Consider the following 23,569-nt stretch of genomic DNA (forward strand, 5'->3'; position numbering starts at 1 on the left):
CAACTGAGAGCCCAGAGCTAATGGGTGAGGGGGCTGCAGGGGAGCTGAGCCCTTGCGAGGCTGTCCTGTCAGCACTGTCCTGCCCCTGCGACTAAGGGTACCACTTAGACCACCTCTCCCCAAACCTGTGACCTCATATCTCCTGCCATTGCCAGCAGAAGGGTGATGCTTCATACAATGTCGGCTGCTCAAGGCATCCGTTTTGAGGTAAGGCCTCATGTAGCTGAAGGCTGATGCTCAACTCCTCATTCTCCTTCCTCCACCTCTCAAGTGTTGGGAGGGCATACCTGGATTTGTTTTCCCCAAATCCTTAGGAGTTCAGAGAGGGAACGTGCCTTTTCCTGGTTTACACGGCACTTGTGCAGATCTCCAGAGCCCCAGCAGTCCTTGCCTTTTGCTGACCTGGCCAACTCCAGTATTCGCCTGGTCTTGGCGATGAATGGCTGGGCAGCAGTGAGCCTGTTACCAAAGCTTTTCTGGTCTCAGCTAGGGTGTTAGGGAGCCCTACCGTCTCCAGCCTACCTAGGAAGGTGCAGAGTGGCATGTGGGACCTTTCACACCCCAGCTTCTGTGCACCAAAACTTGTACTGGCCTTGCCCCTCCCCCCCCCGCCCCGATGCCCTAGATCCACCTTCCTCTCTGACGTTCCTCGAAGGTGGCATAGCACTGATACACATTGTGCATACTTCTCTTATCTCAGAGGCAGGGTTACTGTGTAGTCTAGGCTGTGGTCTGGGGAGCTCTTGACAGTAGGAATCCTGCTACTTCAGCCCCCCAGGTAGCTAGCACTACAAGCTTTTTGTCATGTCTGGCTTATTCTGTAGTGCTAGGAATCTAAGGCCTCCTTACATTTTTCAGTTGTGTGGTGGGGCTTTGGATGTATGCAGTGGAGCATGCTGCTTCTCTCCCCTTGTGGGTACTAGGGATTAGTTAGGTCATCAGGCTTGGTGCCAAGCACCTCACCCACAGAGCCAATTTGCTAGCCCAGAAAGTACTGTAGTTACAGGGGAGCCGTGCTCCTGATCCCTCACTGGGGATCCTGGGCTGCAACTCTGCCTTTGAAGGTTGGATACAAGTTAAGGAAGAAGACTCTAGATCCAGTGGCGGAGCCTGCCTGCTATCTGACCACTGAGAACACTGAGACCAAAGGATTCTGAGTTCAAAGGCACCCTCAGCTATGTGTAAGTTGCAGGCAAGCCTGGACTCATGGAGTGGTGGCTCAGCACCTACAAGCATTTGCTCCTCTCGTATGGAGGCTAGCATGCAAGAGTTCCCAGCGTGGAGGCTCACAACCATCTAACTCCAGTTCTAGGAAACCCCCATACCCTCTTGTGGCCTGGAAGTCATCATGACGTACACGGGCACAGACACATGTATGCAAGCACTCATATACATAAAAATACCGAAAAAGTGGGTGGTGATTCACACGTATGTCATCACTAGGGAGACCAGGCCTGTCTCAGTGAAACAAAGCATTCCCTGGCCCTTTGCTCTGTGTGCATTAAGTGACCAGGAAAATAGCCAGAGACTTCTGGAGTCTTTCTGCCTGGCCTACAATCTAGGACCTCTTCCCCCATGATACCTTAAAAACTTTATATAAATGTGTGTGGTGGCACTCGCCTGTGATCCAGCATTCAGGGAGGTGGAGGCAGGCAGATCTCTGTTATTTCTTGGCCAGCCTGTCCTGCAAAGCGAGTCCAGGACAGCCAAGGCTACACAGAGAAACCCTGTCTCGGAAAAGATAAAAACCAAACTGTCCATAGGTAGACAGTGAGGACCAGCAACTGCTGCTGATCATCGGATGGATAAGTAAAAGCTGTCAATCACACACAACGGAATATTACATCATCATCAAAAAGGAACGAAGCTGATTCATCTTTGACGACTCAAAGGCCTCAGTTTGTGGGAGCACACTATGAGATGCCCAGAGACGGGAAGATCAGAGACGTCAGGTGACAGAGAGGGCGCAGGGAGAAGTGTAGATGGGGAGCAGGCTTTCCTTTGACATGAAGGAATGTTCTGGAGCAGACAGTGGTGGCATTGCGCAACGCTGAGGACGTGGTGGCTGTCGCGTTACAGAGCTGTTTATCGGAAGGCCAGCCCATCTATGACGTGGATGTTTCAGTTGCTGAGCTTTCAGCATCAGGAGCGCTCAGCATGCCACCCCGTTTCCACAGCTCCAGACACCGGGCGTCCGGGAATCCCCTTTAGCCGTACACACTTGATTTACATAACCACGCCTACTCCCCCAGGGCTCGCGCAGGCCCCGCCCACTTCACGCTCGCGACCGCTCTGCGAAGCCTCCAGCACAGGATCGCTGAAGAAAATGCATAAGTATAAAAAATGAAGCCAACCTGCGTCCCTGTGTTAGGACTCACGCATACTCCATATAAAGCTGGGGCTAAAATTTGCAGATGGGAAAAAAACAAAAAACAAAACCTGCCAGCACCATGAATATGTATGAGGCAAAGGCGGAGAGGGTGGGTCCGTCCGGCGGTCCGCGTCACGGCCAGTCGCGCACGTGGCCGGCAAGCGGAGGCCTGGGACAATCCACGCACGCGCCGAAGGCGTGGCCATACCTGCACCAGGAATACAGCAGCGAGACAGGGGGCGGGCGTTACAGCGCTTGGAGGTGTGGCCAAGCGCGGGGCGGCGGGGGCATTTCCTCAGTGACGTGAGAGGGTCCTCGGCGTCTGGGGGCGTGACCATGGGCGGGCTGGAGGGGGCGCCTTCTCCGGAACCTGTGGGCGTGGCCGGTGCGTAGGCGGGCGGCCAGGCGATTTTTTTAGCTGTGGGCGGGCCTTCTGCAGGCTGGGGGCGTGGCTATCGCGGGGCGCCTCCGCAGGCTCTGCCTAAGGAAGGCGCGCTTTAGCCCTCGCTCCCCGGGAGCTTGCCGGCGACTGGAACAAGCCAGTCCGTCATCCCGAGCCCGCAGTTTACACTCTCGTCAGAGAGCGTGGCTGACCTCTCGGAAGGGGCGCAGCTCGGCGGCGGGGGGCGCGGCCGAGAGGGCTCCGTAGGATTTTGGAACGGTAGGGAGCGTGGCTACCTTCGCCTCATGAATAATGCAGCGCGAGTGGTCAGGGAGGAGCGCGTCCGTGAGAGTTTGGGGGTGTGGCCACCGCGCAAGCGCAGAGGAGTTGTTTGTCGGGGAAGTTTCCGGGAGTGCTCGGGGGCGTGGCCAGTCCTCCGCTCGAGGTGATGTTTCAGAGCGAAGACTGGCCTCTCGAGACCCCTTGGGGCACGGCCATCTGCGCAGCGGTTAGCTGGTCCAGCCGCGCTCGCAGCGCGCGTGGAGGCCGCGGCCCTGAGGCGCGGGGGTGGGACTGCCAGCGCTCGGGGGCGTGGCCAGCGTGCGGTCGCTGCCCACATGTTAGCCAGCTGGTTGCAACGGGGCGGGCTGGCGGAGGGGCGTGGCTATGCTGTCCTCATGAATAATGCAGCACGTCGGCGGGCGGCGGGGCAGGGCGGGGCCGGCGTGCGGGCGCAGTCTCCGCGGAGGGGGCGGGGGAGTGATGGTTGCAAGATGGCGGCGCTGAAGGAGGATCGGAGCTACGGGCTGTCGTGTGGGCGCGTGAGCGACGGCAGCAAGGTGTCGGTGTTCCACGTGAAGCTCACCGACAGTGCCCTGAAGGCTTTCGAGAGCTACCGGGACCACCAGGTGAGCCGCGCGGCATCCTGGCGGGTGGGCTGAGCCGTGGGGGACACCTGCAGGGACCTGTGGGGGGCAAGGCCCCGTCCAAACCTGGCGACACCTTGACCAACCCCAGTGACATCCTTCAAATTGAACCTACACTTTTTTTTTAAATAAAACGGGTCCTTTCTACGTAGCCCAGGTTGGCCCCGAACTGATAGCCATCCTCCTGCCTTAGCTTTTTCATTGCTGGCATGACAAGCGTGCTTGGATCCACTCTTAAAAGGGGTACTTTAGACAGAAACTTACTGCCTGGCCCCAGATCCTGCCATCTCACGTCACCCTGTCTCCCTGGACACTTTTCGACGAGGCTGATGTGTTTTTCTCGCAGACTGACATGGTGATGTTAGTCTTCCTCTGCTTGGGAGGAGGCAGCTGTATCCACCACACTTGGTCCCTGCCTCATGTTCCATCTTCATCTGGGAGAGATTCGAGGCTGTTTGGTCCTCCCTCCTGGCTTGGCGGTGGGGTTGGGAACCCCCACCCTGGGGACACCTGGAAGCTCCCCTCAAGCCTTGGCACCACCCTGCGTCCACGGGGACAGAACTTGGAGGTCCCCAGGGGAAGTGGTTTGAAGCTTCATCTTCCTAAAGTGACTGGGGTTTTGGGTCAGTGTCTGGGACTTGTGTTTGCCTGTGCTGGCGCAGGGGGTGTTGACGAGGGCGAGTGAACAGAGAGTAACTAGGAAGGAATGTGGTTTTCTTCCTGCCCGGGACATGCGCGGCACCATTGCCCAAGCCAGGAATTTCTTCCCCATTCAGTGTTCTGGGGAGCCTAACCTCCTGTCTTCATCACTTCTTCCAGCCACTTCCTGCCTGTGCTTGGGTCTCAGTTTCCTCCTTATTAGAACAAGATTGGATCTCTGGAAAAAGAGTAGTAGTTCTTCCCTTGTCAGGAAGGTTCCTCACCGTGGGGCAGAAAGCGCCCCTACAGGTGAGGAGGAAGCGGTGGCGGGATTCGGGTGCCGGGCCCAGCCACCCTTCCTGGTTGGAATTCCAACCTGGAGTCTTTCCCCTTGGGCCATTCTGACTAGTCGTGGAGGATAGGGCTTTTCCCAGAAACAGCTGGGCCAGAGCATGAGTCACCACTTCAGGTGGACTTGGTACCTGATGGCAGCGCCTGGCCCTTGCCCTGTCACCCCAGCAGCCTTCCTCAGTGCTGCCGTCATACTGTTATTTTTACTTTTGGGTGTGTGTTACACCCCCTAACTAAGCCTGTTCTTCATGTAAGGTCGCCCGTGGAACTACAGGCCATCATGCACGTGCCCTGAGGAAGCCAGCTGTGTCTGGCTGTGTGATGACCAACCCCGAGGAAGCCTGGGCAGTGTGGCCGTCAGAATTCAATTTTGGGGCAGTCCAAATCAGTGTTTATCTGGAATGCTGACACTTTGGAGTGTTATCTGTTGTCATTATCAGAGCTTCCATCTATTCTGGGTTGGTGTCAGACTCATTACTCCCCTGGCTCTAAGTGCCAAGGTGGCAGACAGGTACCCACCGCCTGGCTTCAGAGTTGCATACAGCTGTTTGCTTGTTTTTAAGTGGTCTCACTGTGTAATCCTGGTTGGCCTGGTACTTGCCACGTAGTTAATGCTGGCCTCCAACTCACTGAGATCTGCCTGAGTGCTGATCTTCCAGAGTGCTGAGACTAAAGGTGTGTGCCACCATGTCTGGCTTGGGTCAAATCTTAACTCTCTTGTGGGTCTGAGCCGAGACAAGGGTAGCTCTGGTGGCAGGAGGGGTCGGGTTTGGGATGGTGGACTGGTCACCAGCTGATGCTCACAGGGTCCATACCGTTCCTGTTCTCCCTGCTTTGAGTTAATGCCCTGTTAAAAGCAACCAGCACAGGTTGGCTCCTTCTGCTCTCCTGCAGCTGGGTCTCGAGCCTGACAGGCAGTTGCTTACCATGGACCTATGCCATCAATTCTTTTATTTTATTTTTGTTTTGTTGTTTGAAACAGTTTTTCTGTGTAGCCCTGGCTGTCCTGGGGGCTGGCCTGGAACTGAGAGATCCACCTGCCTCTGCCTCCTGAGTGCTAGGGTTAAAGGTGTACCTTTTGGCCACTTATTTTTACTTTTTAAGACAGGGTCCTCCTCTGTAGCCCAGGCTGCCTTTAAACTTGGGACCCTCTGGCCTTAGCTTCACTTTTGACTGTTGTGCCCAAGCACCATCTTATATTTTAGTTTGAGTTACCAGGAGCTTTTTCTTAGCTGTCAGTGTAGCCAAAAGAGGGTCCAGGAGGGAACTGGCTATGGAATGGGTGTCTGACCTGGGAAGAAGCTGGGCATGGCTCTGTAGAGTGGATGGGAAGTGTGCCCTGTTCTGTGTTGGCACAGGAGGCCATGCCAGCTAAAGGCACAGCCACAGGCATGGTTGGAGCCTGGCCCACTTGGGACTTCTAATGAAAAAGAAAAACTGCCTGGGATCCCAGGCCTGGGTAGGATAAGGCAGGAAGGTTGTGAGTTCAAGGCAAGCCTGGGCTATATGAGACCGTCTCTCAAATAAACAACTTAGGGAAGTTCTCAAACCAAACTGGTGCAGATGAGACACTTTGTGTGTTTTGGGGTGTGGCTTCTAGAAGAGATGAGGAAACGTGGTCCGTTCATCTTTCCAAGGACAACCAGTTGCTATTGGGAGGCATGTTCTCTGACAGCCATGAGATGGGGACCCTGCCTCCACCTACCTACCCCGTTGTAATTAATCATTGCTGGGTAGGTCAAGGAAAATTGAAGGTTTCAGTAGGGTCCATGAGACAGGGCTTAGAACCTTAATCATCTGTGGACCAGCAAGGGCCAGGCTCCCCTATCCCACCCCCAGCTCCATTCCCTTCTTGGATCTGCAGTCCCATTCCCATTTGAGTCCCAGGCTCCACTGAGAGCCACTCTCGCTTGGATTCTGCTCTGCCTCATGTTCCTGGGCCTCTGTTACTTGCCTGTAGGGGCCTGCCTTCTGGGCCTGTCCTGCACCGCACCTCCAAGAAAGAAACACCTCTCCCCTGTCAGCATAGCCATGGCCTTTGGGCCCACAGGCACGGAGTTGAGCCCCTCATGTTACACTGGCTGTTCTAGAATCCTCAGGAAGTGGCAGAGATGGACATGGGAGATCCACCAGAATGGGTGTCAGCAAGGACTTAAAGATAGGCCTGGGAGGGCAGTGGAGGCACTGGCCCTATGCTGCACTATGGGGGAGTGTGTGGCAGGAGTCACAGTTAAGCCTGCACCTTCTTGGCGGGGCTCCCCCACTCCTGGGGACTCCAGTCTTGGAATTACCAGGACCTTGCCCCAGACAGAGTGGACTGGGGCTCCACCTACTGTGAAGTCTGAGCTTGGAAACAGCACACCATCCCCTCTGTCCCCAGCGTGCTCGGTGCACAAGGCCTCAGACCAGCTGCTGGTGCCCATAGAGCACACTCACTGATTGAGGGGCTATCGCACCTCACTGGCATGTCTGCCATGCCTGCTTGCCCCGTGCCTGCTGTTCATCCCTGTGGGGGAGCAGTGTCCAGTTTTCAGGTGACATCACAGGTGGTGGCTGTAGAGGTCAAGGCACTTCTCAGGACATCCAAGCAGGGAGGTTGCTCAGGAGCCAGACATCAAGGCCTCAGAAGGGCTGTGGCTCCATGAAGCGGACAGCGTGTAGCATGCTGGTGTGGCATCGGGAGTGTGGCCGCCTTGTGCCTTTGGCCCGAGGGGCATGGGTTTCCTGTGTATATTGCAAGGGAGGTGCTGGATGGTTCTGAGGCTTAGTCTCTCCAAGGACTACGACAAGAAGCCAGAGTCTTCAGGGGGCGGCGGTGCGCGCTGCAAACTAAGCTCCTCCCTCACTGCTGTGACCCTTGACTGTGCTTCCGGCTGCCTGGCTGTGGCCGCGGTGACTGTGTGTAAACAGCAGGCACTCAGAACCCATCCCTCTGTTGACTCATCTGCAGGCCAGAGTTCATCACCCTGCAAGCAGTTTTGACAGCACACTGGGATTGTGACATCCTGGTGGCCTTCAGGGAGGAACTACCCAGCACGGAAAACACGGCTTCTTTTCCCTGCTCACTCTGTTAGTCCCTAGGCCCAAGCCCAGACCAGACCACAGGAGTCCCTGAGCTGGGGCTAGCAGGGCACACACTGGAGTCGTGCTGCTGGCCGACCTGGGTACCCTGAGTCATTCAGATGGATTTGTGTCAGCTCTGCGGCCTCACGGCTCACTCATAGTGCCCCCTCGTGATCTCCCACCAGTAGGCAGCTATGGCAGGTGGATATTTTGTCTGGTTTCATGCCTTCTCTTCTTAGGTGTCTTGTAGCACAGGCTGGCCCTCTCCTCTGCTTCCCAAGTGCTTGGATGACAGGTGTTTGCCATCACACCCAGTTGTTATGTCACCGTTCCATAAAGAGGAAAGCTGGTGTCCAGATAGGCCATGCTGAGGAGCCTGCCCCGCCTCAGTGCCAAAGCCTTGTGCTCTAAGTGACATCCTGTAGGCAAGAGCCTCCCTGGCCAAGGGGAGATGAGGTTCCCCACTAAGTCACCAGGACCAAGGGGTAGGCACAGGGGGCTGGCGTCAAAGTGCTCCCCAGATGTCTGTTTGCAGCACTTGGGAAACTTTGTCTTTTTTGCTTTTTAGTTTTTATTTTATGTGAGTGGATGTTTGTATCTACATGTTGCCAGTGTTACTGGTGCCAGATGAGAGTGTCAGGTCCCCTGGAACTGGAGTTACAGATGGTTGTGAGCTACCATGTGGGTGCCAGGAACTGAACCTGAGTTGAGGAGCAGCTGGTGCTCCTCAGCCGCTGCGCTGCCTGTCCAGCCCCTCAGTTTCTTCTTGCAGCTCTAGGGATGCTGGGCAGGCAGTGACCACCGAGTATCCCAGCCTCTAAAGCGCCTCCCACACTCTACCTCACAGGTCCCTGCTCCTCCATCAGGCAGGTATCCTCCGTGTGGTGCATGACCCTGGGCATGCTTGCTGTGGGACCCTTGAGTAGCGCCAGGCTGTTGCGCTCTCCTGGCGCACCGGTGCTCTCAATGAAGGTGTCCTAGGGAAGGAAGGCCCACAAACACAGAGGCTTGTAGTGTCTTGACTGTGAGGCTCCCAGTGTTAGGAGTCACTGCTGTGGCCCACAGGAGAGGTGGACAGGGAGCACTAAGAGGAGGCAGTGAGGCCCAGAGGAGGCCATGGCACAAGCTTCAGGAACAAGCTTCTGAGGCCTGACCTGGGACAGTAGCCCAGGAATAGACCAGAGGACAAGTGTATGAGGCATTTGGGAAGCTTTTTGCATCAGGTCTGGCTCACTTGGAGCCAGGCTGGCCCAGAACTCTCCCTCCTCCTGGCCTCCATCTCCTCAGTGCTGGGATGACAGGTATGCACCATGACAAACCTGCCTTTTCTTCTCTGTTTTTTTGTTTGTTTGTTTGTTTTTGTTTTTTCAAGATTGGGTTTCTCTATATTCTTGGTTGTCCTAGACTCGCTTTGTAGACCAGGCTGGCCTCGAACTCACAGAGATTCGCCTGCCTCTGCCTCCCCAAGTTCTGGGATTACAGGCATACGCCACCATGCCCAGCTCTGCCTTTTCTTTCTTTCTTTCCTTTTTTTCTTCCCTCTCTTCTTTCCCCCTCTTTTTCCCTCCCTCTCTTTTCTTTTCTCTCTTTTTATAGCTATGTCTCTTCCCCACTTTGATCCCTTCTTTTTTTATGGGGATAAAATCTCATATATGCTAGGCAGGTGCTTATCGTGGAGTACCTAGGCCACATGTGTGCGGTTGTAATGTTCATGTATGATTAGTGTGTGTGCAGGTCAGAGAACAACTTACCGGAGTTTGTTTTCTCCTTCCACCGCTTGGGTCCTGGGGTTGAGCTCAGGGTGGCTGGAGCTATTACCCTAGAGCGAGCACTGTGTACATTTTGAAGGAGGTTTAATAGGTGTAATAGCCTGCCCCTCCTGACTCTCAAGTGACTCAGTGTCAGATGTCAGGGTCCTCACATTGCATTGGTGCTGACTGGCTCAGCAGCATCACAGATGCTGGAAGTGCCGAGGCCCAGGCTGGGGGTGGCTGCAAGGCCTCAGTGGCTCTTAGGTCACACCTAAGAGTGTGTGACAGCAGGCTTTGTAGTATCCTCCTTTGGAGCCAAGCAACCCAGCCAGGACTCAAAGGTGCGATGCTGGTCCCTGGAATTCTAGTGGCCCTCATAGCCGTCTTTAACATGGAGGACCAAGCTCGCTATGGAATGCCACTCCTGACATGTTCTTCCTCATTCTTCCCCAGTGATGGTGCTACATACTCAGAGAGGTGTGACAAAGTCATGTCCCCCTCAAAAGGTCAAAGGCTAGTCACTGGTTCTGGCTCCTCAAAGCCACTATGTCCCTGGGGGCAGTAGGATGGTGCCTTGGGCTCTTGTCTTATTTTAATAAAGACATGGCTACTACTCTTTTTTTTTTTTCTTCTTCTTCCTAAGTTAGAGTCTCTCTTTGTAGCCCCTGACCTCGAACTCATAGACATCTGCCTGCCTCTGCCTGGGATTATAGGCGTGTGCTACCCCTGCTCTTATTAGTGCTTTGCCATCAGGAAGCAGAATGGCCAATGCTGGGCCTCCTGTGTCCATACTGCAGATCCTTTGGGCGCCTGTGTGTTTCTCAGGACAGGCTGCAGGTCATAAGAAGCCCCGTGTTGCTTTCTTAGGGTCCACCTCTCACTGGACATGATGTTGAGATGCTTTAGTTTCTTTACCCCCTGGACATCTTGTGTGTTTTGTTTGTGTATTTTGAGACAGGATCTACTTAGCCCTGGCTGTCTCGGAACTCATGCTATGGACTAAGCTGACTTTGAACTCATTACGAATTCCTTACTTTGCCTCCTTAGTGCTGGACATGCACCACCATGCCCGTCTTAGGTTACCCTCAAACTCCCATATATTCCTCTCACCCCACTGCTGGAGTAACGGCTGTGCCCTGTGATTACTGTCCCTGCAATTCTTCTGTTATTTATTTTGGTATTTTGAGACAAGAGTCTCACTATGTATCTCTGGTTGCCTTGGAACTCGCTCTGTAGACCAGTCTGGTCTTGAACTTACAGAGATCCACCTGCCTCTACCTCCTGAATGCTGGGATTAAAGGTGTGCACCACCATGCCCAGCTAGATTTATCTTTGTGTGTGTGTGTGTGTGTGTGTGTGTGTGTTTGCATGTGCACATGTATGTATGTGTGTGCCACAGCAATGTGGCAGTCAGAGGATAACTGGAATCTCTCCTCCCATGTTTACGTGGATCCAGGAACAAACTCAGGTTGTAAAGCTTGGAGGCAAGTGTCTCTAGCACGAGGCGCTGACTTGCGCTGTTGGCTCATGTTGATGGATGTGATCAGGAGGGCCAGGTAGAGGAATGTCTGCAGGGCCTCACTGGCTGAGGGGGGTGGTGGTCACTGCCCATTGCTGGAAAGGCTTGCAACCTTTAAGATGCCAGACAGGAGAGCCGTAGGGCCCTTAAGCACTGAGAGGGGAGAGAAGGGCCTCATGGCTCTCCAGCCTTACGGGACAGCAGGGCTCTGTCCTGTCGTTGGCCACAGGCTGGTGCTGTGAAGCCAGGCTCACTCCGTGTCCCCTGCTCGCATGCAGACTCAGCTCTGTGGCCCCTTGCCTGCGGTTGGCAGTGGTCTCGGGCAGGGCGCTGGTCTAGCTTCCCTGTGGGGTGTTGAGCAGGTAGGGCAGTCCTGGCTCCCAGGCTCCCTTGCCTCTCGTGTCTGTGTGTTGTTTCTTCTCCATCCCTCTGCTCCTAGGTTGGCCTCATGTTGATGGCTGGGGGTGTGTGGGAGGTAGGAGAAGAGGGAAAATTTCTGGGTTCCCATTCGGGCTGTTGAAAGAAGCCCCAGCCTCTAGCAGGGCTGTGTATGTATGCATGCCTGTGCACATGTGTGGCATGACTGCCCTACACTACAAACACTAGGTCAGGACCTTCAGTACGGGGGAAGCTGATCTGTGGGCTGAGGGAGTCTTTGCCTGCCCTTCATAGTGGAGTGCCAACCTTCAGGCCCAGATAACTCAGGGTAGGGTCAACTGGCTGAGCTGGTTTGGGCTCTCTCTCTGTCTCTCTCTGTCTCTTTCTCTTTCTCTCACACACACACACACACACACACACACACACACAAACATACACTTCTCTCACTGGTTTGTTTGTTTTTTGAGGCAGGGTCTCTCTGTGTAGACTTGGCTATCCTGGAACTTGTTACATAAACCAGACTGGCCTCAGCTCATAGAGAGCCAACTGCTTCTGCTTCCTAGACATTGAGAGTAAAGGTGTGCGCCACCAGCCAGACATGGTGGCACACCTCTGTAATCCCAGCAGTCAGGGAGGCAGAGGCAGGCAGATCTCTGTGAGTTCAAGGACAGCCTGGTCTAAAAAGTGAGTCCAGGACAGCCAAGGCTACACAGAGAAACCCCATTTCGAAAAACCAAGAACAAACAAAACCAAAAAACAAAGAAAGGTGTGCACTACGACACACGGCTCCCACGAGTTTATTGCTGTGAGTTTGCAGGATCTGGGGACACGCATACCATGGCATGCGTGTGTAGGCCAGAGGACAACTTTGTGAGTTGGTTCTCTCCCTCTATCTTTGTGTGGCTTCCAGGAACTGAACACAGGTCTCTAGGCCTGCACAGTAACTGTCACTGTCTACTGAGCCAGTTCTCTAGCCCCTCTCAGTTTTTAACCAGGTATTTTATAGGTAGCCTAGGCTGTCCCAAAACTTGAGGTCCTCCTGCCATCGTGCTGGGTCACATCTGTGCCACCAACTTCTGGCTTCTTCAGCATTGTTCTTAAACAGTGGTTTTTCAAGGAAATTACGCTTCCTGCTGTGGACCTCGTGGTCTCCCCACATCCTGGTATGACTACACGTCCCAGCAAGGCTCTGAGATGATGAGGACATGTCCACAGGCTAGATGGTGGACAGGACCCTTGGGAGAGGGCTCCAGGTGTCTCTTGTCCCCAGCTTCTGAAGAGCCTGATATTTAGGGTTCTGTTCTTCTCTGAATTGCCCTGTTTTCTAAGGGGTCCTTTTTTCAGCCTCTTCTGTCACAGCTTTGTGGGGAAGATCCTGTGTGGTGTTCAGTTCACCCCTGGCTCAGCAGATGGAAAGGACACTGTCCCTGTGATTGTTGCCCTAAACCAAGCCAGTTAAGTTATGGTGCAAAGACAGGCCACGCTGTCTTTGTAGATCAAGCTTCAGCATGACATCATGTATGGGATGGCTGTTAAGCTTGGAGTGTGGGCCTTGCCTCCCCTAGAGAAGACCCTCCCCCTGAGCTGTGGTCTTCTTGTGGAGCCCTCCTCCCCCAGCTGTAGTCTCAGGGTTGTACTGAGCCTGGAGAAAAAGTCCCATGGTTCTAGTGTATGTCATGTCAGCCTTAGGTGCTTGGGAGAGCTGTCTAGCTGTGCCACATGTCACATGGTCCATGTGGCTGACAGCAGACCTTCCCAAGGTGGTTACTAGGGATGCTTCCACTCCAAGGACACTCTGCAGACACCACAAGACAGTGACAAGCCTATGCTGCTTTCAGGGGAATCCAGGGGACACCGAGGTACCAGTAAGCTGCGTGTGACTTTTGCTGTTGAAAAGCAGATGCGTCCCTGCCCTGGGCGGGGGACCCTTGTGCATGGTGGTCAGAGCACAGTGTGGAGGGAGGTGCTCAGCCTCTGGTCTGTTGCTTCTCTAGACACTGACTGCAGTCCCTCCTGTCTCCCTACTCCAGCCCAGTGGCTGTGTGGGACTGGTGCCTCCATAGCAGGGTAGGGTGGCTGTCCTGCAGGCTGGGGGGGGGGCAGCTGTCATAAGTATCTACCTGTGAGAGCTGAACTCTAGAAGACTCCTGCTGTCCTGTGTGTCCTCGTGTCTTCCAGGTGGCCACCATTCAAGGTAGTATAACTGGTTGACCCCTCCCTGGGAGCTGTCTGAGGGCAGGGGCAGGCCACAGCTAGAAGAGTGCCTTCCTTTCCCGTGGCCCTATTTTTGGAGTTGGCATGAGGCACCTTATTTGTGTTCCAGGGAAATGTGCTTGGCTCAGGAGACATCTGAGATGGGGAGGGGACAGTGGGGCTTGTGCCAGCCTTAGAGGAGAATAGAGACCCCTGGTCAAGTCCCATCCCCTCCCCATGTCCCCCCTCCCAGCCAAATGACAAGGCTTCCCTGCTGGTGGCTGTCTACTTGTAGGAAGTCAGCTGTGCTGAGCAGGCAAAGGGGGGGGCAGGCTGACCCTTGATACTGTCCCCCTTCTGCTTTCTCCCTTTGTCATAGCACTTCCCCAAGGGAAGATGCCCTGTTTTCTCTCAGCTAGGAAGGTCAGGACTCCATCTTCACAGAGCTGGAATCTCCAGAGCCTGGTTTGAGGGATAGGGCCCTGGCTAATGCAGCCGCAGCTCGTGGGCTGGAGCCAGCGCCTGATGTCTGGTAAGGTATCTGCCCAGGTCTGTGCTTTAGACCACTGATTTGATGGCTGGCTGCCTTGGGGCCCCAAGTGCTCCCACTCTCTGTTCCCTCTCGTTCTTACCTCTTGTGTGAGTACATTGGAAGCCTGGCACCTTAGGAGGTGACAGGAGTGGTCAGTAAGTATGGCTGTGGTCTTCTGGGGCAATGCCTGAAGCTCTGCAGCTCAGGAGTACTGCAGGTGTGCCCGTCTGCCATACACCTCACCCTGGGGTCAGATTGTGTGATGTTTGTTTAGAGTGAGGTGACCTGCAACTAGGAGCCTGAGGGCATTTGCAGGTGGCCATAGGATCTCAACAGCAGGATCTGGCTCCCAGCCCCCTGTAGACCAGGTACTCAGTCAGAGATGTAGCCAAGGCAGGGCAGCAGCCTGGCATGTGGCAGTAGAAGCTGCTTGCCTCCATGGCATCTGTGATCCAGGTCTTGGAGATAGGCTTGGGCCACATGGTAAAGCCCATCAGTCCCCATGCTGGGGTCACCACTCATAGACCTTGGATGTCCTAGAACCTGAAGTGTGGCTTGGTGGGGATATAGCTCAGTCACTGAAGGCCTGAGTAAGGCAGGCTGCAGCAGGAATTGTATGCATATAGCTCTCCTGAGCCTTAGCCCTGATCTGCCCTGAGGGACTGCTGCTCTGCTTGTGCTAGACAGGTGACCAGTGGCAGCCAGGCATCTTTGCTTTGAAGCCCAGGTCCCTGGTCTCTTTGGGAGACAGATGGACATCAGGTGGATATCTTATCATGGAGACAGGAGAAGAGGTGTGTAGCTGGCAAGGCTGCACTGTCTAGACAGAGGAGGCTTGGCCATCACAAGGCTCAGTAGTCCCACCCTCCAGAGGAGGCACTTTTAGTGGCTTCAGTCCTGTCACTGCTGTCCTCTGACAACTCTGGACCTTGCCCTTAGCCACTTGTGATAAAGCAGGAGGCCAAAATGTTGTGGTGTGTGCAGGCAAAGGTGACGACAGTATCACAGTGACCATTGGGACCGCCCACAGGCCTGCTCCACTGTCCTCAGGGTGAGCAGCTCAATACAGGGGAGAACTAGGAGGGTGGCTGTGTGGCCAGGTCAGGTCAGGACCGAGCTGTGCCTGCTCCCTGTAGACCCACAGCTGACATTGATGAGAAGTGCACAGTGCTTAAAATAGAAGAAAACACCAGAAGGTAGAGGCTACCACACTTGAGGCCTGGAAGAGCCAGTGGTACCACCCTCTGCTTCATGGTTTTGTTACTTTAAAAAACAAAACAAAAACAGGTGGCTCACACCTTAATCTTAGAGCCAGGGCTCCTCAGTGTGTTTGAGCCAGCTACATAGTGAGTTCCAGGCCAGGCAGGGCTGCGTAGAAGCTGCTGTCTCTGAAAAGACATGTGATAAGGGGGCATGGGCACAAGCCTCAGCATGTGTGTGGAGCAAAGGCCTTCCCACACTTGGTTCTCCCTTTTCACTTTATGGGCTCTGGGTTGAACTTAGGTTCTGGCTTGTGTACGAAGCCCGTTACATCCTGAGCTGTCTCTGGACCTCTTCTGTTAGTTTCTGAGACAAGGCCTCGAGGCTGCAGTTGGTGGGGTCTTCTCCCTCATTTGCCCCTGTGCTGGGGGCCTGTGTGTACCACCATGCTCAGCAGTCGGGGGAGGGCTTCCTTTGGTCTAGTTTAGGCTTTCCTTTTGAGGGCGGAAGAACCTCTGAGTGGTAGCAGGTTCCTGTTGCCACCATGGGTCTGACCATCTAGGCTGCCCCCTCTTCCTCTGGGTGTAGCCCCAGGGCTTTCTCTCCTGCACCTTCTGATTTCTCCAGTGCCAGATGCCGAAGTGGAGTCTCTAATGGCTCTAGTTTGTGTCTTCAGGTGGCTTCTGTGTATTCCTCACTCAAGCTGGCTGCATGTGTAGCTTCCCACTGAGTGTCTCCAGCAGCTCAGGCGACCTCCACCTTGCATTGTGTCAGCTTTCCGGTTGTGGGCATGGCTGCTATGCCAGAGAGCTGGCTCTGCCTTCCCATGCTGCACAAGTGGCTCTTCCTGCTCTTGAGCTTTGGTACTTGGTGTGCAGCTGACGGAGAGCTGATGGGGCAGGCGGAGCTGTGACTGTCCGACCTGAGCTGTGAGCTCCTGCATGTGCACCAGTCTTCAGTCTGTGTCTGCTGTTTTCTGGGCTTCAGGGCAGGAGCCTGAATAGCTTTCCTGATGACCTTGCCCAGCCTTGCTGGATGATTTCAAGGTCATGGAGACAGTTTTGGGAAAGGTCAACCCACTCTTTCTTTCTTTGTTGGGGCCTCTCTCATTGGTAGCCCATGGGGACTTCTAGTTTGCCCAGCATCTTCCTCTGGCCCTTGTCCCTTTGATCACACTGTGACTCTGTCTGGAGAGCAGACAGGGTGGAGGACACATGGGAACTTTTTTGAGAGAGGCTCTCTCTACATAGCCTTGGCTGAACCTAAAGTTACTGTGTAGTCCAGCAGGCTGGCCTCGGACTCCCAGAGATCCACCTGCTTCGGTCTTCCAAGTACTGAACATATGGAATTCTGAGGCCACAGAAGGCAAGCCTGTTACCAAGGCCCCTTGCCAGGTTGTGGGTGATTGAAATATCAGAATGAGCTAATGGTAAGACAAAGTTATATAAAAATGCAGGTTTATTGAAAGCATCTCTCTGCTGCCGAGAGAGAAAGCGAGAGGGAGATACAGAGAGGAGAGAGAAGGAGAAGAGGAGGACAGATACAGAAAGAAGAGAAGCGAGGTTGGGGGGACAGAAAAATGTCTGGATTATATATTGGAGAGCCTCTGGAAGAGGGGAAGCCCCTCCCCTGGGCTAGGGAATTCAGGGTAGAGAGGGCAGGGTATACCAGCCATGCCCTGCAGCAGATAAGGACCTAGAGATGCCTGAAACCGAACAGTGTGGTCTCTTCTTGACTTGGGCTGTCTGCAGGGCTGGCCTTGCTCAAACCTTGATCAAATCAGATCTTGTTTGAGGAGTTTAAAGGAGCATTCAGAGAAACAAGGCAGGAACTGAAGGAAGCCAAGACTCACTCTGTGTGTCTGTGCGTGTGCGTGTGCTCACGCGCCTGTGTGGGTGTTTCATGTTCAGCTGGGGCTGTTGCAATTGAGTTAGATTGGCACCTTGCTAGGCTCTCAAAGCCCAGAGAAGCTGTGTATCTTACTGAGGTCCAGCCACACAGCTGCCCATGTTGAACCAGAACATTTTAAGCTCAGCTTCTTCCAGGGCGCATGTATGTGTGCTCCTTGAGTCTCCTGCATAAAGGATGGCATCCCCTCCCTGCTGGCTCCCTGCTAGCCCAGGAACACCTGCATAGGAGCCTCTTGGTTGTCCTGGGTGCCTGAGTTTCCATCCCTGGCTTTGGCCACCTAGTACCAAGGTAGGGAGGGAAGCTTTGCCCATTAGAGCTGGTTGAAACCTATTCTAGTCCTGGTAGGCTCTGCTTCCCCCACAGAAATCCTCACAGCACTTCATGGTGTCCAGTGTGGAGCACAGCTGCCCTCACTTCAGGGTCTGTACAGCTGAACCATGGCCATCCTGAGCAGTAGGAAGGGCGGGCACACAGCTTGTATGGAGAATTTAGGGTTTTATTTTTTTAAAGCCAGTCCGATAAAGCCAGGCTTGCCTTGGACTCTGTAGCTGAGGATAACCTTGAGCTCCTGCTCTTGCTGTGTCAGCCTGAGTGCTGGATGACAGGTGTGCAGTCTTTGGTTTGTGTGGTGCTGGAAGCCAGGGCCATAGGTGTGCTTGGGGAGCATTGTGCCCACCACGCTGCAGCCTCCACCCCGCCAACAGCAGCACGGAGTATACTGGTAGAACTGGTACTCACTGCACAGCACCCCACCCCGCCAGTGTTAGTGTCAGTCCAGTGTTCTCGTGGCACAGTGTTCTCAAGGCCCCATTCACAGGACAGGCCTGTCACCAGCAGAACACCTGCCATTTTGACTGTCCTGGGGAAACACTAGCCAGCGTGGTGGGGAACTCTTGCAGCAGGCAGCAGTGGAGTTGGCAGCAGGTCACATGGTGGCAACAGACCGGAAGCAGATAGTTTTTAGGAGAGAAGTAGGACTGGCCTGTACCTGTCAGTGACCCACTTCCTCCACCCAGCATCCCAAGAACTAGCCAAGAACAAAACCCCAAACCAACATCCCCTGTTAGGGAAGAGTGTGCCCACACGTGAACCTGTGGGAATGCTTCACATTTAAACAGTGTGGTCCAGTCCTGGGCTCATACTGCGATGATGTCAGTATTGTTTAAAAGTCCAGAGTCAGGCTGGAGAGATGGCTCAGCATTTAAGAGCACTGACTACTCTGCCAGAGGTCCTGAGTTCAGTTCCCAGCAACCGCATGGTGGCTCACGACCATCTGTAATGGAATCTGATTCCCACCTCTGGTGTGTGTGAAAACAGAACTCAAATAAATAAATAAATAAATAAATCTTAAAAAAAAAAAAAAGGCACACATTAGTTAAGTCCAGAGTCTCTGCTGAGTCTCTGTGAAGTCAGAAACCATTTACAGGCATGGCAGCCATCCCTGTGGTTAAGGAGAGTCATTCTCACCTATGTAGTGAGTCAAGCCTATATGAGACCTTGTCTCAAAAAACAAGTCCCATACTCCCAGCATACAGTGGCACAGAGTGAAGGACTGGACTAAACAGGGCCGACACCCAGCAAGGCACAGGAGACTGGAATTGTGTCTCTGGGTCAGTGCCTGGGGCTCACAGTGGCACCACCTGGGCTCTGAAGTCTTGGGCAGCCAGGTGGCCTGTGGTGAGTGGAGCCTGCCCTACTCTGTCTGCCGCTCTCCAGCAGGACATCTGTGTTAGTCCCTTTCTGTTGCTGTGATGAAACACTGCCAGGAACAACCTGGGGGGAGACTGTACTCTGGCGTAGAGTTGTAGTTCATTATTGGGGAGGGCAGGGCAAGAGCTTAAGGCAGGATCCAAAGCAGAGGCCACGGAGGAATGCTGCTCACTTGCTTACTGGCTCGCTCAGCCTGCTTTTTTAACATAGCCCTGACCACGACCACCTGCTGGCACCACCCACAGGAATTGCTAATACAGAGAATGCCCTGCCTGCAGACTTGCCTGCAGATCAGTCCGAGGGAGGTGATTCTTATATGATACTCCCTTTTTCCAGATTACTGTAGCTCGTTTCAAGTTGACAGAAACCCCAACCAGCACAGCATCCCATGTTTCTGGCCATCATGGCATCCCTGTTTTTCCATTGTAATGATGCTTCACCTTTCCGGCTCTCTGCCACCCAGGGCCTCCAAACAGCATTACTTCTACAACCTTGGTTTGAGTTTTCATGACCCTGCCACTGCTGCATTCTGCATGCCTGTGAAACCAGCACCACAGGGCCAGTGTGGGTTCTGCTGCATCTCAGTGTTGCCAGGAGCCCCTGAACTACTGAAACCTCTGCCTGCTTAGCTAAACCTAAAGGACAGGACATGCCCCCAGGCAACCATTTTGCATCAAAGCATCCTTGCAGGCTGCCTCTTCAGACTCTCAAAGGAATGTTTTCCAAAGGGGTTCTCAGGCTCCCCCTTGAGTCTTTGGGGAGGTGGGGTTGGCCTGCAGGGTACTTTCCTGTTGTGTTTGAGCAGTGCCCATGCCAGGTTTCCACTGAATGCTGAGCAGTTGCAGCTCCTCTGTGCTTTTTGCAAAAGCCACCTTGTCTACTTTTATTTTGCTTTGTACCTCCGCAAACTGGGTATTGCACACACTGTCCTGCTCCATTCTCTGCTTTCTCCTTGTAGTCTGACTAACAGCAGCCAGTAGTGACCATCCCAAAGCTGGCTCACTGCTCTCCTGAAATTTCCTCTTCTAGTTTATTCTGTTTAGTCTGTTTTCTGAGATAGGGTCTCAGTGTACAGCTTTGGCTGGCACGGAGCTCACTTCTTGTGTAGAGCAGGCTGATCTCAAACACTGAAATCCACTTGCCTCTGCCTCAAGTGCTGCGCCTGACCTGGTATGTTGGTTTCAGGTGTGCCTGCCCCCCTGAAGGCCTGGGCACAGATGCATTGTCAGAACACAGCATGAACACGTTGCCCAGAGCCTGTGTGTGCAGGCTGCCCGTTCTGCTGCCGCTCTGCTCCACATGTGCCCTGTCTAGCTGGGCTTCCTCCTGCCTGCAAGGCTCAGGCTCCTCCCAGCAGCTCCTGCAGACAGTCCCTGCAGTGGGTACTTTGTCACTATGGCAGGACACCTGCACAAAAACTTAACAGTTCTGGTTTTGTCTCTTGAGTCTCATGAAGCAGTTTGGTGTGTAGTAGCAGGAGCTGCCTGCAGTTGGTCATAATCTGACAACAGATAGAAAACAGCTCAGACTACAAGTGGGGCCAGGATACAGGAAAGCCTGCCCCCAGTTTCCTCCTTCCCCGGGCAGTCCCCACCCTTAGGGATGCCACCTTTGAACACAGCACCCCCGGGACAGGCTGTTCAATCCAGGCTCAGCAGGTCCAAACAAACAAGCTGTGTGTGCTTTCTATCTGTGAGATCTGGTGAATGCAGAGTCCAGAAGCCACCATTAAGACTGCCTGGGTCCTCTTCCTCTGTGGCCTGGCTAGGTCGCCTTGCCTGGGTGGAGTCTTTCAGAGGACATCTATCGTAGACGGTCCCTCTCTTCTGCTTCTGGTGTCTATCCTGTTTGCCTTCTGAAGGGGAATTAAGCATCCTCCCTGGGGTCCTTCTTGTTGTTTAGCTTCTTTAGGTCTGTAGATTTTAGTATGTTTACCCTTTATTATATGGCTAATATCTGCTTATAAGTGAGTATATGCCATGAGTGTCTGTCTGGTTACCTCACTCAGGATGATCTTCTCCACTTTTTGACACATGCCTTTAGTCTCAGCAGTCACCAGGTTGGAGGCTCACCTGGTCTGCATGGTGAATTCCAGGCAGTCAGCATTGCACAGTGAGCCGCTACCTCAGCAGAGCAGAGAAGGACCCCTTCTGGAGTGGTGGCTCTATCCTGAAGAGCCAGGCACTCTTTTGCTGGGTTCTGCCCCTGTCTGCAGGCACACACTCGTGTCTGTACTCTTCTGACCATAGATAGGCGTGCTGGGATTACAGAGGCACATCACTGCGTCCCCGTTTTCGTCTGTTTCCCTGGGAGCAAACTCACCTAAGCCTGTACAGTTGAGTGTTTTACACACCGAGCCGTCGCCCTGGCCTGGAATGGCCAGGGCGGGCCTCTCATGCTGCTGGACAGAGAGGCCTTGCCCTGAGTTCCTGATCCCCCCCCCCCCCCCGCTTCTGCCTCCTGAGTGCAAGGATTGTAGGCGTGTGACAGCACAGCTGTTTTGCTTCTGTGTGCGGGCACCTGAGGCAGTGCAGAGGAGTGAGCTTTTGGGACCTCCAGGTAGCATCTGCCATTTGTCTTAATGAGATGTCACCTGTGGCAATGGCTGTGCCACATTCAAACGGTGGTGCTGAGAGCTTCCTGTTAGCATGTCCTCACTGGCACTTGGCAGTGTCAGTAGCTTTGGCCATTATCTTACAGTTCTGTCATGACTTCTCACCCTCATGGGCAGAGATTTGGTGTCACAGACTACAGTGGGATTCTACCCCCTGCCTACTGGCACCTGGTCTGTCCTGATGGCCAAGGGCACAGAGTGTTCAGCAAAGCTGCTTCCTGCTCTTGACCTGAAGCCAGGAAGCCAGGAAGGAGGAAGTGTGCCTGGCTCCTGAGGTCCAGCTCTCTGCGGGCTTCACTGTAGGGTGCTTCTACTCTGCTGAGTTGCCTGAGCCCCAGTCCCTTGAATGTGGAGCACATGGAGAGTTGATGCCTATCCCCACAGGAGACTCCACGCCTCTCTGCCCTTTGCCCTCACCCCTGGAAGCTCCCTCATTATATTCTCCCTTGAAGGTCCTGTGACATACAGGCATCTGCCTGTGGGACAGGTGCCAGATTCATGGGGACCATCCTGGAACTTATGCTCCCACAAGGCCCTGCTCCTCCATGCCTGGCACTGTGTGTCAGGATCTTCCAGCCAGAATGGCCAAGTTAGAGGCTCGGGGCAGTAGGCTGTTCTGCACTCAGTGTTAAGAGGTGAGTGCTGTGTGGTCAGTACATAATTCAGGAGCTTGTGACCACCTGGTGGTGTGCTGGAGGCCAGCCGTTTTCCAGGGTTGGAGAAGCAAGTAGGTGTGTCTGACAGATTGTCTGTGTATGTGTGTGCATGTGCACCCGTGTGTAGAGTGTGGGTGGCCACGATGCAGTTCTGTGTCTGAGGTGGTCTCTAAAACCACCTCAGGGGACAGGGAAGGCTATTCTGAGCACCTGCCAGCAGATCACAAGGCTGTGCCCAGCTGTGCCTTGTAGTTTGGGGTCAGAGGACACAGGGCTGCATGTGTGGTCAGTGTCATTGTGTACCTCTGCTTAGCCCATGCCAGGCTGTTAGCTCAGGGTCAGCACTAGTATGATGGGCTTCTGGCACTTGTGCCCACCATGCCTGTTTGTCCATAGATTACCTTGGGGCAAGGCTGCCAGCAAGGCAGGAGTCAGCCAGGTAGACGACAGCAAGGAGCAACTTAGTAGGGACACGAGCATCATAGTTATGTGTGTAAGCCTCATAGAAGGCAGTAGAGTAACCTGGGGGCTGCAAGGCCTGGTTGGCCACTGTCCAGGCGTCTGGGCTGTGATGATAGCTGTCCTAGCAAGATTTCCCTCTGAGGACTCTTGCAAAGCTGTTAGAGGAGAATGGGACCTAAGATCTGAGGTCATGGGTGCTTGAACCACAGGAACTCTTGGGTGTGCAGGCTGGCAGGCTTATATTCCCTTACTCTCCTCAGTAACCTCCTGATTTGATAGAACTGTTGAGAAACTCCAGAAAGCAACTCTTTATTGTGAGGTCAGTACCACTGCAGAGAGCTCTGCCCCAGAGCAGAGCCCAGCTGCCTCCACCTCATCGTATCTTGTCATCTTGAAGCTCAACCCATTTTTGTCTGAAGACAGAAGATTAAAGGCTGCAGAGAAAGCTGGAGTCCAGCCTGTAGTCCTCCCTGCCATCCCCATGGCTAGCCACCACAGACAGCTTTGCAAGTGTTGGTGGCACAGGAACATGTGCCACAGCTTTTCCTCACACCCTGTCGAATCAGAAAGCCGGCCTCTCTTGTTTGAGGTGGGCCTGCTTGCCCTAGCCGGCTTTAGGTCAGAATACACACAGCCTGTGTTGTGAGGGCTAGTGGGTCCAGCGTACCCTAGCCATCCCTGCTTACTCTGAGCAGACTTTGGCAGCATTGCTATCACAGTGTGTGTCTTCTGTCCTCAGGCTTCTCCATGGGCCCTGAGCTCAGTCTCTGGGCTTCTGGACTTCAGGGCAAGGGGCCAGACTACTCCTGACCTCCTGACCCTGCTGTCACAGCCAGCTGAGTAGCTGGGTGGTCCTGTGAGTGCGCCATTGTGGGACATTGTAGGTAGCTCTCTGTGCTGGGCATTGGTCA

General features: G+C 54.0%; 1 protein-coding gene across 1 annotated transcript in view; it reads left to right on the forward strand.

Annotated features, from left to right (window-relative positions):
* The first annotated feature begins 3,485 nt into the window (after positions 1-3,485).
* Ell (elongation factor for RNA polymerase II) overlaps positions 3,486-23,569 on the forward strand; it is a 45,942-nt gene continuing 25,858 nt past the window's right edge. The window contains exon 1 of the mRNA XM_021638014.2: positions 3,486-3,661. Coding sequence (XP_021493689.1) covers positions 3,527-3,661 — 135 coding nt within the window. The 5' untranslated portion in view covers positions 3,486-3,526. The remainder of the gene's footprint in view (positions 3,662-23,569) is intronic.

Source organism: Meriones unguiculatus, chromosome 4 (genome assembly GCF_030254825.1).
Source record: "Meriones unguiculatus strain TT.TT164.6M chromosome 4, Bangor_MerUng_6.1, whole genome shotgun sequence".
NCBI lineage: Eukaryota > Metazoa > Chordata > Mammalia > Rodentia > Muridae > Meriones > Meriones unguiculatus.